This window comes from Gymnodraco acuticeps, unplaced genomic scaffold (assembly GCF_902827175.1).
Source record: "Gymnodraco acuticeps unplaced genomic scaffold, fGymAcu1.1, whole genome shotgun sequence".
NCBI lineage: Eukaryota > Metazoa > Chordata > Actinopteri > Perciformes > Bathydraconidae > Gymnodraco > Gymnodraco acuticeps.
The window spans coordinates 3,069,304-3,083,960 of NW_022989947.1; the positions used below are offsets into that span (position 1 = coordinate 3,069,304).

At 41.8% G+C, this 14,657-nt stretch overlaps 1 protein-coding gene across 1 annotated transcript in view; it reads right to left on the minus strand.

Moving 5' to 3' along the window:
* Window positions 1-55: 55 nt before the first annotated feature.
* The window catches only part of skiv2l (SKI2 homolog, superkiller viralicidic activity 2-like), a 15,961-nt gene continuing 1,359 nt past the window's right edge, over window positions 56-14,657 (minus strand). The window contains 46 exon segments of the mRNA XM_034210279.1: window positions 56-393; window positions 396-516; window positions 1,298-1,438; window positions 1,957-1,980; window positions 1,982-2,026; window positions 2,028-2,177; window positions 3,081-3,119; window positions 3,121-3,192; window positions 4,481-4,600; window positions 4,602-4,692; window positions 4,876-4,949; window positions 4,951-4,992; window positions 4,994-5,004; window positions 5,148-5,280; window positions 6,151-6,246; window positions 6,248-6,268; window positions 6,360-6,379; window positions 6,382-6,496; window positions 6,679-6,717; window positions 6,719-6,766; window positions 6,768-6,818; window positions 7,566-7,601; window positions 7,604-7,663; window positions 7,666-7,688; window positions 7,811-7,901; window positions 7,903-7,923; window positions 8,115-8,164; window positions 8,167-8,191; window positions 8,194-8,226; window positions 8,789-8,806; window positions 8,808-8,912; window positions 8,914-9,004; window positions 9,095-9,135; window positions 9,137-9,191; window positions 10,256-10,402; window positions 10,489-10,595; window positions 10,695-10,779; window positions 10,869-11,015; window positions 11,446-11,591; window positions 12,107-12,262; window positions 12,805-12,965; window positions 13,057-13,110; window positions 13,213-13,287; window positions 13,406-13,520; window positions 13,610-13,727; window positions 14,577-14,657. Coding sequence (XP_034066170.1) covers window positions 314-393; window positions 396-516; window positions 1,298-1,438; window positions 1,957-1,980; window positions 1,982-2,026; window positions 2,028-2,177; window positions 3,081-3,119; window positions 3,121-3,192; window positions 4,481-4,600; window positions 4,602-4,692; window positions 4,876-4,949; window positions 4,951-4,992; window positions 4,994-5,004; window positions 5,148-5,280; window positions 6,151-6,246; window positions 6,248-6,268; window positions 6,360-6,379; window positions 6,382-6,496; window positions 6,679-6,717; window positions 6,719-6,766; window positions 6,768-6,818; window positions 7,566-7,601; window positions 7,604-7,663; window positions 7,666-7,688; window positions 7,811-7,901; window positions 7,903-7,923; window positions 8,115-8,164; window positions 8,167-8,191; window positions 8,194-8,226; window positions 8,789-8,806; window positions 8,808-8,912; window positions 8,914-9,004; window positions 9,095-9,135; window positions 9,137-9,191; window positions 10,256-10,402; window positions 10,489-10,595; window positions 10,695-10,779; window positions 10,869-11,015; window positions 11,446-11,591; window positions 12,107-12,262; window positions 12,805-12,965; window positions 13,057-13,110; window positions 13,213-13,287; window positions 13,406-13,520; window positions 13,610-13,727; window positions 14,577-14,657 — 3,574 coding nt within the window. The 3' untranslated portion in view covers window positions 56-313.

The window sequence follows — 14,657 nt, forward strand, 5'->3', positions numbered from 1 at the left end:
GATGAAAGCAGGCAAATCATTTCAACATCTTTCATTTTTTATGTATACAAATATGTGGGCACAATCCATGTGTGTTTTAATACAGATTTGTTTTATTACTGTACAATAAATTATAATCAAGATTTAATTCCCACAGTCTCTACCTTGGTCTGGTGGTTAAAATCATTCCCTTTTTTATGTCAGGAATTTTCATGTAAACATTGACGTGTTTTGTAGGCACATACAGCACTTCTTGTTAACATAAACCACCACTTCACCTCCCCCACATGTTTCTCCATCCCTCTAACACCTTTCAGACAAAATACACTTCTCCTCAGTGGGTGTAGAGGGAGGCGGTGAAGACGATGTCCCTGCGGATGGCCAGGGAGGCTTTCTTCTCCATCTTGCTCCCAGGACGGAGTCTCCCACGATGCGGGCAGCCTGGCGCACCTCCTTCAGCACCTCGTCCAGGCGCTGGATGCACCGGACCACCGTGCCCTCCTGCACGTCGGTCAGCTGGGCGATCTCTGCGAACGGCTGTGACGGGACAGAGGGAGCGAGACAGGAGCAGGGTGAGGCATGACATGGTGCAACACGAGGATGAGGAGATAAAGTGTTATAGCATACATCCAGAGGGATATACAAATCTGTCTGTATGTGTTTTAATATTATGTAATTACCAGTGCTAAGTATTTTATACAATAAAACTATTTAAACTAATATTGAATAAATAATTAGACATAATAAGCCTCAACTCAAGCTTTGGGATATCATATGGTATTATAAACAATAAACAATAAAAAGAGATATCAGAAGATTATTTTTGACGATTAAACACAACCAGTCTAACCAAGCTGCCTTTGAGATATCCCATTAAGAAAACTACTGCTGGGGGTAAAAACATCATTCACATTGTTGATATTAAATATTCAGCCTTTAAGATCACACTAAGCTATGATTTCTGTGCCCAATACAAACTATGAAAGTACCTGCCCTCAATTTAAAGACAGGATCAAGTGAAGAAAGGCCGAAATTATTATTATATTTAGTTAACATGTATGTATTCTCACCAAGATACAGATTGCATGTTAATACCAGAGTCTAAATGAACTCTAAATCAAGTGCAACAACTAAAGTGCTACAAGTTAGCCTGGCTGGAAATGCCTTTTATTACTGGGGCACACAATACAATGGGTTTTTAAACTATTCTGAATGAAAGAGACAGACAGACAGATACACACAGGCAAACACAACTGAATACATTATGTCCGCACAGACTTACACCTGGCGAAAACAATAACCGGGAGTGAAACCTCACCATGCCTCTGGCCCAGCAGTACACCACCTCTGTCAGGCCAAACTTGAACTGGCCAACAAACTCCTCAGCTGTCTGCGGTATCTCACACTCCCTCTGCAGCTCTCCAATACGCTTGGCCACTGAAAGCACCCGATCGATACCCTGAGAGAAAAACCACAAAGAGAACGAGAGAGGTGGGGGTTAGAAGAAAAGGGTAAGCCTGAAAGAGAGATTTTAGTTTTACAAGCAGCCTTTAAATGCATCACTCTCTCTCCTCTTGGAGATGTTCAAGAAATCTGTTTTACAAAATGTACCGTTGCTCCTCTATGGCAGGTCTACAGAGCTCAGGTCATCACTAATTCAGGACCTCATAAAGCACTTTCATGTATCAGGGGGCCGTTCACAAGACACACCGACACAGCAGAGGCGAATTTGACAGAGACAGACGAGTGTATTAATAAGTGAGAGAGGCTTGGATGAGTCAGGTGAAGTGCTCTTATTGTCCTTTCTGCAGGGAAAATATGTACAATGTTAAACTGAGTACAAGTGTGTCAACGTGTGTGAGTCACCCAGAGAAGGCAGAGTCTTACACACAGTCAGTACACACACACATCAGGCTGTCATTTTAAAATCTGTGCTTTTCATGAGATAAAAGCAAGAAAAGCTTCCTTTCTCCTTACCTCCTGCAGTGTGTTGGTAATGTGGCGGCTCCACCTGTGTTTTCTGCGTGAATACCAAACAGGACAGCAGGGGCGGCGCTCTCCTCGGGGGCCAGCGGGCTCAGGACGTTCTCGAACAGCAGCTCGGTCAGCAGCAGCTCGTGGCTGCTGATCTGACAGGCCACGCGGCCCTTCAGCTGCACCGCCCCGCTGCTGTCCACGTACTGGAGGGACTGCAGCACCTGAGGAGAGAAAACTAACCTTTAGGAGCGGTTTGGTCAGGATCAGATTAATCTAAATAGTATTTATCTTCTGCAAAAAAAATGTAGGTTCAAAAGATTGTAGGCCAGATTTAAATCATATCTCGTCTGCCACATCTACTTGCTAATTCCTCAATCATTTCTATCACAATAACATGGTCAAGTCTCAATATCTGTTATCTATGCAAACAGGACAAATGGTGATCTAGGACAACGGTTTGGCAATATTTCCTGGATTTTGACCAGGATTTGCCAAAAATGTGAAACTTCATTCATAAAAGAAAATCTAATTCTATATCAACACCCTTTTATTTTTACAAGGGTTATGACGTCATCCCCGTCCATATGTCAGACTATTCAAAGTTTAAGTTAAATACTTTAATAGAAACTTTGAATTAAAAATATGCCCTACTTGGAAAGTTTTTGATCCCTAAAATTCTTAGAATTTCAGCAATTCTCTTTACACAAAAATATTTAAATAAATATGAAATGGATTGCTAAGAACAGTTTTGAAAACACACATGGCTCCCTATGGATAAATAATAATGATATTTATAGTTCTCCAATTTTTTTGTTGAAGAAGATTATCCTGACAACTATTAGATTTCCATGAACATTAGTGCACACACACACGTCCCCCCTCAGAGTAGGACTCTGTGTATAAAGGGTAAGCTAAATGTGCTATACAAATAAACAGATTTAATGCACATTTAAAAATAATTAGAAATGTACCTTAAACCATACTTTTTAAAGATAGGAGTTTGGTCAGAGATTTAAAATTAAACAAAGAAATCACAATCTTTAGGGCGGGAAAGTGACCTTATTCTGATAAATAGACATGTCACAAACAGGTCAGGGCAGCCGAGTCGAGCATCTGATCCAAACCTTGATCCTCTGGTGGTATTCAGGTAGCAGAGACAGAGACCTGGTCCGACACCAGGAACAGCAACCTGTCCAGCTCCTCCTGCACACCCATCCTGTCCTGAACCCGAGCAAACTGAAACACACACACACACACACACACACACACACACACACACACACACACACACACACACACACACACACACACACACACACACACACACACACACACACCACACATACACACCACACACAGCACACACACACACACACACACACACACACACACACACATCACACACACACACACACACATCACACACACACACACACACACAGCCACACACACACACACACACACACACTACATCACACACACACACACAGCACACACACACACACACACACACAGCACACACACATTTTACTTAACTTTATAACACAACAGCAGTACTGCAGCACTTGACCTGATTTCAGTGCACAGAGGATTCTCTCGTTGAATATATTACATAAACCCTCATAGGTCCAATTACTGTATATACTAACACTTACATTATGGGAGAATACTGCATTAACCAGCGTTCAATAATACCCACAAAGACACATTCAAAGTGTGAATCCAAAGTGATGAGAGGAGACTACGATACTGCAAGTAGAGCTCCTTATCTTGCTAAGTAATGAGAGCTTTTGTGATGTAAGTGTGTGTGTGTGTGTGTGTGTGTGTGTGTGTGTGTGTGTGTGTGTGTGTGTGTGTGTGTGTGTGTGAAGGCTCAAATGATACGCTGTATCTGTGAGACAGCGATGAGCTCCAGCTATGAGTCTATGTGGGTAATTATAGAAACAACTGGCTCCAGTCTCAAATCTTATCTCGACGAGGCGAGGCTGCCATCGAGGACAGGACACGTAATAACGAAAGCAGGAATGTTATGGCGGTTTGATATTATTATTGTTGTGAATACTAATGGGAGGATAAAAGGAAACTGATGCAGAAATGAGAGGAGGCTTCACAATGGGAGCTTATTGTTGGGTGTCTTATGTAAGGGTATGATGTTAATGAGCTTCATAAATATTCAACTGCTGAACAAAATAATTTGTGGTCTTAATTAACAAACAGTGAAATGAAACCCTGTCATCATTTTTTATCTCAAAGGGATACACACATATATAACACACACACACACACACACACACACACACACACACACACACAACACACGACACACACACACACAACACCACACACACACACACACACACCCACACACACACACACACACACACACACACACACACACACACACCACACACACACACACTACACACACACAACACACACCACACACACACACACACACACACACACATCACCACCACACACCACCACACACAACACACACACACACACACACACACACACACACCTTCTCTTCAAACTTTTTCTATTTATTCATTTTAACTCTCTGATTCTATCTCGTCAGCACACGGAGCCTCATTGTGTCCTCCACCACATCCACGCTCTTCAACTTGAGGTCGTTCACGGGGTTCGAGGGCTACCATGCCGCTAGGGTTGGCCTCGGCCAATCGCAGGAGCTCCTGGGTAGTCGTGGAAATGGCTTGGCCAGGAGGATCCAGCCTAATGACGACAGGTAAAAGGAAATAGTAAAAATAAGGACACCAAGAAAGATAAGCTCAATGGTGTGATACAAAGACTTACATAGGTTTTGTGATATATATAATGAACAATAAAACATGACTGAGACAACAAATACAGATATACATATTACAAGGTAATAAGGAAATCAGTCAAGCCATGCACCTGAATCGTGGCTGTTGCCTCTTGCTGTAGTTGTCGATAATCCGGTCAGGAATCACCTTGAGGGTTTTCACTGTGGATGGCTGAGATGTCCTGAAGCTTTAACTTCTGCACTGTGTGGACTGCAAGGGCCTGAACAATACAAAAGGGGTAAGGGGACCATCACACATGCTTAAACATCTGTTACAACTCACTGGTAGGTTGAATGAAATGTATAGAAGGCATATGGGTAGAAGTAATGAGAGAAACCAGTGTCAATCTGCCCGTCAACCAACCTTCAGGTATGAAGAGAGCTGTGTTGTAGAGGTGAGGGAAAGAGTTGTTGTTTCCTATTCCTTCCTCTTCCTCATTGCCCTTCTCACAGATGGCAAGAGCTGTGAAGGTGCGATTCACAGAGTCATTCGACACCTGGTATGGAGAGAAGACAGGAGGAGATGGTCAGGAGACGGATGGAGGAAACACTAGGAACATGTTTTTTTTCCATGTTTGGGTTTCCACTCTGGGCTCTGATAACCTCACACGTGTCTGAAGACATGCAGGCTAGGTAAACATTGAACACTTCCTGCAGATGTTAAAGTCTTTCCTTGTGTCTCAGCCCTTACCAACTTCATGCTGGGAATGCACATACCTGAGCCCTGGGCATACTGGGTGTTTACTAGGTCCATTTATTATATTTTAGTTTTTTGTGCTGGAGACTTGTTAAAATGTTAAGAAGTGGTTTACATAATACTATGATCAATAAGAGACACTTTAGTTTTCTTTTCAAAACAACTACAGCAATGACAACAGCAAAAAGGATAGATTACCACAACAACAAAAAAGAGAAAACCTATCAGCAATAAACAGTCTGATTAAATTCCTTAAATATTTGGAGACTTGACACATCAATATTTTATGCAGATATCTTAGCATGGTTTCCCCTTACAAAGGAGATTTTTATCCTCACTGGATATAGCTGACAAAGATTACATTTGTATTAATAAATGCTGGAAAATCGTAATTTGGAGCATCTGAAGACAGTATAACAATTACATATTGCGCGCGCGCACACACACACACACACACCACACACACACACACACACAACACACCACACACACACACACCCACACACACACACACACACACACATCCACACACACACACACACACACACACACACACACACACAACACATACACACCACACACAACACACACACACACAGCACACCACACACACACACACACACTACACACACACCCCACACACACACACACACACACAACACACACACACACACACACACACCCCTTTATTATAACTCCCATAGCTTTTATTTCTGCTTTTGTTCACCACCACAACTCGACCCACAGACAGAGCTTTCATCCCGTTTGACAGACTCCAGAATAGCGCGCTGAAAACAGAGACAGCAGCAAGGAACTGTTACAGAAAATGCAGATTAAAGCTGTTAGGATATGATATCTGTTGTGTGTAAATGTTTTTACCTGCAAGGCCTCAGTGGTGTTCGTAGCTCTGTAACGGTGTGGTAGTAAGGCAGCATGTCGGACAGCTGGCCTTCATTGTCCAGAGGAGGCAGAGAGGACAGCGTCTTCTTCATCTGGCTTATCCTACTCTCACTGGCCTACAGCAGAGGAAACAGAGGAAGAAAGCATTTAGTATTTAACATGTGTTAGCATGCACAATATATATAATTGGGTTGATAAATGATTGTTCCACAATGGGATACTTATTTTATTCCAATCCACAGCCTTTTTTGTCTTGAAAGCGCACACACACTCCGATACAGTTTGTAATTTAATAAACGTGTTACCTGATGTCCCTGTGGTTTTCAGAAAAGCTCCTCCCTCATCATGTCGGTCACACGGAGGGCTTCGACTCGCAGCAGGTTGAGGAATCATCGTGTAGGGTCAGTCTGAACTGGGACTGGAGGTGGTGGGTTTACCCTGAGCCAGACAAAGAGGATGGCGTCAATACAATAAAGGTCAGGACACTAAATAGGATCGTGTTTCCAGTCCCGGGACAAATTAATGGTCTTTTTTGGAATTTTCATGGGATTTTTTGACAAAGAAAAAATACTGAATGTTAACCGGACTCTGCTATTAGTTAAAAAAATAAATTCTAATCTTTTCTCCTGCTGGTTTGCAATTGTAGGTATAATTTAAAGCTCCTAATCCCCTTACTAATCAAGTCAACAACTTTGCCAATGTTAACATGCTTTGAAATGATTTGGAAAGATGGAGCACTATCTGTATTGTTGGCAAGAAGATAATAGCTCCTTTAAGAGATGCAGGAGAATTATTTGTGTACAATGGTCTTAAAACATTCCTCTCCAAGAGAAAGTGTGATAAAGTAGTCTCAACTGTGTTGCTGAAGTTCCCATTAACAGCTAGCAGAGGGCTCTTTGATTCCACATATTTAAAGGTTCCTGTAAAAACCGTAAGCTTTGAGGGTCAGGTTGTGAATATTGGTTGCCGTTGTAGCCAATAGCTCTTAATGTGCAATGTAATGTGATAACACAACTTTCATATGTACTTTGGCTTCAGGAGAACTTTAACATCATCTTTTAAACACAGCCAAAGAAACAGGAGACTCTGATATTATAGTTATTTTCAATTTAACCTGCAAAAGGAGATTAAAACCATAACGATAAACCCATGTGACAGGATGGTTGAAACACACAGGGCCCTCACCAGCATCATGACATGCAGGTCTCCCATCTCATGAACCCACCAGCCTTGCACAGGATGATGACGGTGCCCGTGGCGTCCAGACCTCTCCGTCCTGCTCTGGCCCCGCCATCTGGATATACTCGCCTGAAATTACAAGTTGAAAACATCAAAAAATACTGCCGTTTTTCCCTGAAATCCGATTCATCCCCAGAGATCAAAGAGCATAACAAATGTTAATTCAGATGAAAGAGGGGGGAAACTCAAACCTGGGAGCAGATTTCTGAAGCCGGTCCCATCGTGTTTCCTGATGCTGTCGAACACCACAGTCCTGGCAGGCATGTTCACTCCCATGGCAAAACGTCTCGGTGGCAAACAGCACCTTGGAGAGGAAGGGAACATTAAGGATTATTATTTTAAACCTTATGAGTGCCAACCTTTACTTGCAGGTGATCCTAGGAGGAACAGATACATTGGTTTGGCCAGTACATCACTATCTGATACTTCAACATTAATAAATAAAAGGTGCTGGTATATGATACCTTCTTTTCTGTACTAATTACTCTGACTCACCTTTACAAGACCTCGTGAGAAGAGCATCTCAATGACCTCCTTCAGTATCGCAGGATCCCGCTGTGATGGACTGCTACTTCCCCCTCTTCAACAGATCTCTCATGAGCAAGATCTAAACATGACATTTGTGTTAAGTGTTAATACAGCATTAAGGATGTTTTTTTTGTTTTTTTTTACTTAAAAGGACAGTTTCACCCCAAAATCACCAACAACAGATTTCACTTTATTTTCCTGTATTGCTATTTATCAATCTTGCCAAGTTGTCGAGTGTTTGAGATATCTACCGTAGACATTTCTGGCTTCTCTCCAATATATTGGACCTAGACTTGCACTTGGTTGGTGGGGCTTGAAGCGCCAAAGAACATTTGTAAACAACCCAACAGCTATGTCTCTTTCTTCCCTGGTTAATGAAGATTATCCACACACTTTGTTGTGAGTACTTCATGTCGGAACACTTCTTTACGACCCAAGTACAACCACCAACTGTATTACCGCAAAGAAGAAAGCGTGAGTCTACTAATGTATGAGAGGCACTCCAGCTTAGATAGATAATATAACAGCTCAGCAGAGGAAAACATCAAGGTTAACATATTGGGTTGACACAAACACACGGCTTAAGGTATCATAACATTTTGAACAGAGGAAATGAGAGGGTTAAGTCAACCGTTATTTACCTGAGGCAGCTGCCGGTCCTGCTCCTCGCAGGCGACTCACACTCTTCTGGAAGAAGGAGTGGATCTCGGCCTTCTCTATGGAGGTGGTCATGTCCATGGAGTCCAGCGAGCGGGCGTTGTCATCCACACCTTGTACGAGAGAAGGTGAACGCAACCACCGGCGTCTGCTGCCGCTGGGACAGGAAGTGCAGGAGAGTGAGCCACACCGAGCGGTCCCTGCAGGGACAAAACACAATGAGGATGACAACATGAAGCAAGAGGATTGTTGGATCAGAAAATCAAGGAGGAGAAAGGATGGAAATTACCTGACTAGATGAAGTGTTGTGGGAAGTACCTTTTGTACCAAAAAGATTGGGCATGTTTGCTGGTGCGCTCCTTCTTGGCATCGATAGCTGCGTAATACCTGAACAACAAACACAACTTTGTGTATGAGAAATAGCTTACATGTACAGGTGTGAACCATTCAGCTCTCATGATCCCATTAGAACATTTTATTTTGGATTCAGTTTGCTGTTTGCTAATGAAGGTGGTGTGGCATAATCATAATTCCATTGTTGAGGTCTACTAAAATAAATGTATATTGTGCAATTTTCCAAACTCACATTGGTTTCTCATACAGCATCTCTAATAATAATAATAATAAATGATATTTATATAGCGCCTTTCAAGGGACCCAAGGTCGCTGGGACCCAAGGTCGCTCTGTATTGTATGTGTATTCTCTCTGTCCTAAACGGCTTGTTGGAGCTCCTGCCCCCCCCTCCCTGTGAGCCCAGTGGCCGTCTGCGAGACAGCGAAACCCAGCCCGAAACACACACACCCGCAGCCTGGCTGGGAGTTTGTGTGTGCCCAGGCTGAGTTCCACGGTGTCTCGCCGCCACCACACCAGTGAGCCAGCTCAAAATGTCCCGCTCCTCGCAACGTCCTGCCTCGCGTGTGTTTGTGTTGTGTGTGTGTGTGTGTGTGTGTGTGTGTGTGTGTGTGTGTGTGTGTGTGGTGTGTGTGTGTGTGTGGTGTGTGTGTGTGTGTGTGTGTGTGTGTGTTGTGTGTGTGTGTGTGTGTGTGTGTGTGTGTGTGTGTGTGTGAGGAAGTCTGCCGATTACGTTACGTTACGTCACTATACCCAAGAAGTAAACAATGGAAAAAGAGAAATCCCCAATGAGGCGTTCTGGGGCAGCACAGACAGGTCTTTTCTGTGTTAGAGTTTTACTTCGCTACAGGGTGTACTTGAGGATTTGTGACTCTGCAGACCGTTTACATGCAGAAAAAGCTACATAACACACAAGGGGACGGGTAATAACTGGAAAAGTGCATGTTGTCTGCTATTTTTGAAAATGTGAATTGATTCAGAGTCTTGAAGGATAAGAATCTTGATAGTTACATTAAACAATCCCCCCCAGACCCTTACTACTAGAATAAAATAATATATACAGGATAACCACAGATCTGAAGATGATAGAAGTGGTAACCCTTTAGTGAGGAAGTTTCCGGTAGGATCCACCAGGAGGAACATCTCTTTCTGAGTCTTGGTGCTGTTTCCAGTGTACAGATAATGCTCCAAAGGCACAGGTCTCTTCATTGTGCTGATCACATAAATATGCTTCTTTTTGATACGTCTGTGAGGAAAATGTTTAAAGTGCCATTAATATTAGTAGCTTAGCTCTTATTGTGACAAATGCTCTCTAATATTGAGTGCACCTACCCGATCCACTCGCTGAACTCCAGAGCGTTGGGCACTGTGGCGCTGAGGAGGATGATGCTGACGTGATCAGGAAGCATAATCAAAACCTCCTCCCACACAACCCCTCTCTGAGGAACAACAAAAGGAAGTGAAAAGAAGAGAAGAAAAATGTTACTCTTGACTTCAACAGTGAAAGAATACAGAATGCAGTTGGGGTTGTTGCTGACCTCGGCATCGTTGATGTAGTGAACCTCGTCAAAGATCACCCACTCCAAGTCTCTGATGACCTCTGAGCCGTTGTAAAGCATGGACCTGAAAGAGAGCCAGAGCAAGACGATTACATGCTTTGTCCATTTTATGTGAAACTTGAATTTGATGTCTATTCCAAACAGCTTGAGTACCGGAGGATCTCAGTAGTCATGATGAGACATGAAGATTCAGGACTGAGCTGGACGTCGCCCGTCAGCAGTCCAACATCTCCGAACGTTTGCTTAAAGTCTCTGAACTTCTGATTGGACAAGGCTTTGATTGGAGAGGTGTAGATGGTCCTATGAAAACACCAGATAAGAACGTAAAAAGCTTATATGTAGACAACCTTAAGGGCAACACCGTCAAGGGTTGGTTATCTTACAATTACATGTCAATGTATAATCCTGAGGTAACATGTAAATGTTCAAAACACAAGTTATCAAAACTAATCAAGTGTTATAAGAAACATTTCTTGATGAAGTAATTAAAACAGTTAATTAATAATTAATAATTGCATTTTACCAGCGTAACCAATGATTTGCAACAATATTTAATAAATGTCCGCGCTTTGGAAAGGCTGAATAATTCCCTATTCCTCTGAGTTCAGAAAAACTTTGAGTTTCACAAGTCTCTTTAAAAACCTCCAGTAAAAACGTTTAGAGGATCCGCATTTAGCTTTGCACACTCTCTGAGGGCAGGCCAAATTAATTTGTGCCAACAGATACACACCTTGTCATGTGTTTCTGTGAGAGAGCGATGGCGTACTCGGCCACCACTGTTTTGCCAGCTGACGTGTGTGCAGCTACAAACACGGAGTCGTGAGCCTCCAGCAGCAGAACAGCTTGTTTCTGGAAGACGTCCAGCTCAAACGGCCACTGGAGCAGAGAAACAGATCAGTTATCACAGGAGGAAGCTCAGGGGGGTTTCATGTGATCATTCATCACAGAAACAGAGAAACAGGACAAAAAAAGGCAGGGAACTGTATGAAGAATGCATTCAGGAAACAGACACAGAAACAGAAATCTTTCTAGAATACCAACTGTAGGAGCCATATGTTAAAATGTATAGTTTGATATATTTGAATATTATAATCCTTGTTATTTGCATTATTATATCATTTATTTAAACCAGCCAAATTGACGTCATAGATGACCGCAGGTTTTGTAATTAGGAGACGTTAAAGCCTACGGCAGCTGCTGGTGATTGAAGTGAGAAGGAGAAAGAAGCACAGAGCAATATCGTTTTTTGACCTGTGAAAATATGTGTTTGTATTTTGATACCTTTTGTTTTAAGTAAAGAGTCAAACAAACTTTCCTGAGACTTATTTTGTCCGAGTCAAGCTTATTGCTACCTGTGGATTGATTTTTGGATTAGACGGAACTACACCAACCTTGAAAGCTGGGTTGGGGATGCGTTTATAGAAATCATCGCAGGGTGCACTTATGTTGACAGGGATGGCCCATTTCTTATTTTCCTCTGGGTTCTCTTTTGGCTTTGATTTGTCATTGTTCCCTTTCTCTGAGGGAGCCGAGGATGACACAACATCCTGAAGACAGAGGAGGGGAGACATAGTTAGGACAGTTTTACTGTAGGAGTGCATTACATTGTTATTGATTTTTGGTTTGCAAAATTAGCAATACTGAATCATTTTCCTACATCTAGAATATATGCAAGACATTACCATAAATCAAATTACACATATTTCTACATAGGGTCACGATCACACATGCGCAAAATTAACATGTTCCCTCCCGTTCACTTATATTTTCCTGTCTGTTCACCATGACAACAGGCACAATAAATGTTAAGCATAGATATTCTGATAAATTAAATAAATGTAAGTAAAAGAAAAACATGTGTTCACATTGATGAATGCACACAGGCTTGCCGGATATTACTCTGTTAGCATGATACGGTGGTTTATCTACAATGTTTTTTTGGACTGCCATTTTCTTTTTATTGATGACATCATGTCATGTTTGCGATCTAATAAGACAGTGAGTTGGAGACAACATGCATTTAATGACCCCTATACAGATAAGTCATAAGTCAACCACCAGTAAACCTCCACTTAGCAAACTGCAGCACCTTAACTCCCAGGTCTTCCAGGCTGTTTGTTCTGGGAAGTTTTGGAGCTTCCTCACTTCCTTTGCTTTCCTCTTTCTCCTCTGCCTCAGGCTGCAGGTCAGTTATATCCAATGTGGACAGCAGGGACATGAGGTTGACCTCTGCCTTTGCAATCTTGGCTTCTTCAGGATACAAATAAACAAAGAAAAAAATATTAAACAATGATCTTTTAACCTTCGTAGGATTTATTTTTAGGAAAGTATAATATGATACCTTTGTCAGTGAAATCCATCCCTGCTTTAAGTCCAGGTGGAACTCTGAGTAAATCTACACGGAAAAAGAAAATGACAAATCTAACCATTAGGAGCTGAAAAAACCACAAGTGTCAGCATTACCTAACAACACTGTAACTAATCATTTAAAAATTACCATTCTCAAAGTCTATTTCCTCCTCCAGTTCAGATTTCTTCTTGATTTGCTCCAGAGTAAGCTCCTCCATTCCTCCTATGAAGATCACCATCACAACAACAATATTGTTAGATAATAAATGCAATGTGAAAACACCTCAGTCGCATCTAAAGGAAGTCATTAAGAGAAAATGATTTGAATCAATCAATCTCACCGGGGAGGAAGGGGTAATTAGTGTTGCTTCCTCGCAGGCTCTCTGCAGGAGGACCAGGTTGGCGTTGGAATGAAAGTGAGTTCTTTGCTGACAGGCTAGTGTTCTCCAGTAAGACCTACAGAAGAGTTAAAGACAGAACACAAAGTAACACACAGTCTGCTTCATACAACAAACATGAATCGATTCTTCAATAATGTGATCTACCTCTGTGAAGTCCAGCAGCATCCCTGTGGTTGGATCTCTGACGACAGAGACACCCGAGTGAAGAGCAGACGGAGAGCAGTGGATCAGAGAGTTGACATTCACTTCTCTCTGGGTCACCCTGGTGAAGAAAACAATACAACATCTTATTCAGATATGTATGATTATTTAAAGAAAAATCCTATCAAGCCAATTGAATGAACCCTCAGTATCGTTATCGTCAGTATTGGTAATACTTATTAGCAACTTTATTGATTTAATATCTGATACCAATACATTTAAAAAATATCTTTTATAAGTATTGCAGCTAAACACTTTCAAATCATTCCACTCCTTTCATAATCAAGTTGATATTATAAGGCAACATAAAATATTGAAGGTTAAAGATTCATGATAGGTTACTCTAAGGTTGATTCTGGGCCAGATGTGGCATACGTTACAATAATATATAGTTTTTTAAATTGTATAAGTATTACATTGTCTACATACAGTGCTTCTCAGAGTGTGGTCCGCGGACCACTGGTGGTCCGTGAGCGCCCCCTAGTGGTCCGTGAGTATATTGGTAACATTTCACATTTTAAATTAATTAATTAATTAGAGTTTTCCGCACTCTCGCGGGAATATCTCCGCAATGGAGCGAGCTTCACTTTCAATTGCATGATATAGCCCGCGCAACACCTTCATCCCACATGTTGCCACTTGTTTGTACCATATTCAGGCGATTTGTAATCTGTTCTAGAAAAACGATGTGATTTTGGATATTTGTGGAGTCAGGTGGTCCGCGAGTGTTTTTTTATTGGTTAAGTGCTCCTTGGTATGAAAAGTTTGAGAAACACTGGTCTACAACATCAAAGTACTGCAACTTGCACATACTCTAAAGAACATATTGGGTTTATTGTCAAACCACCATTCATTATTACAATGTCAAAGCTTATAGCAATAATAACTAAATGTTTTACAGGAAACGTACTTGAGAAACTTCTGGAAGGCAAAGTCAGTGTCATGAATAGGAAGCCAGGCAGCGTCCCGTAAAAACTGTTTCTCTACTTCT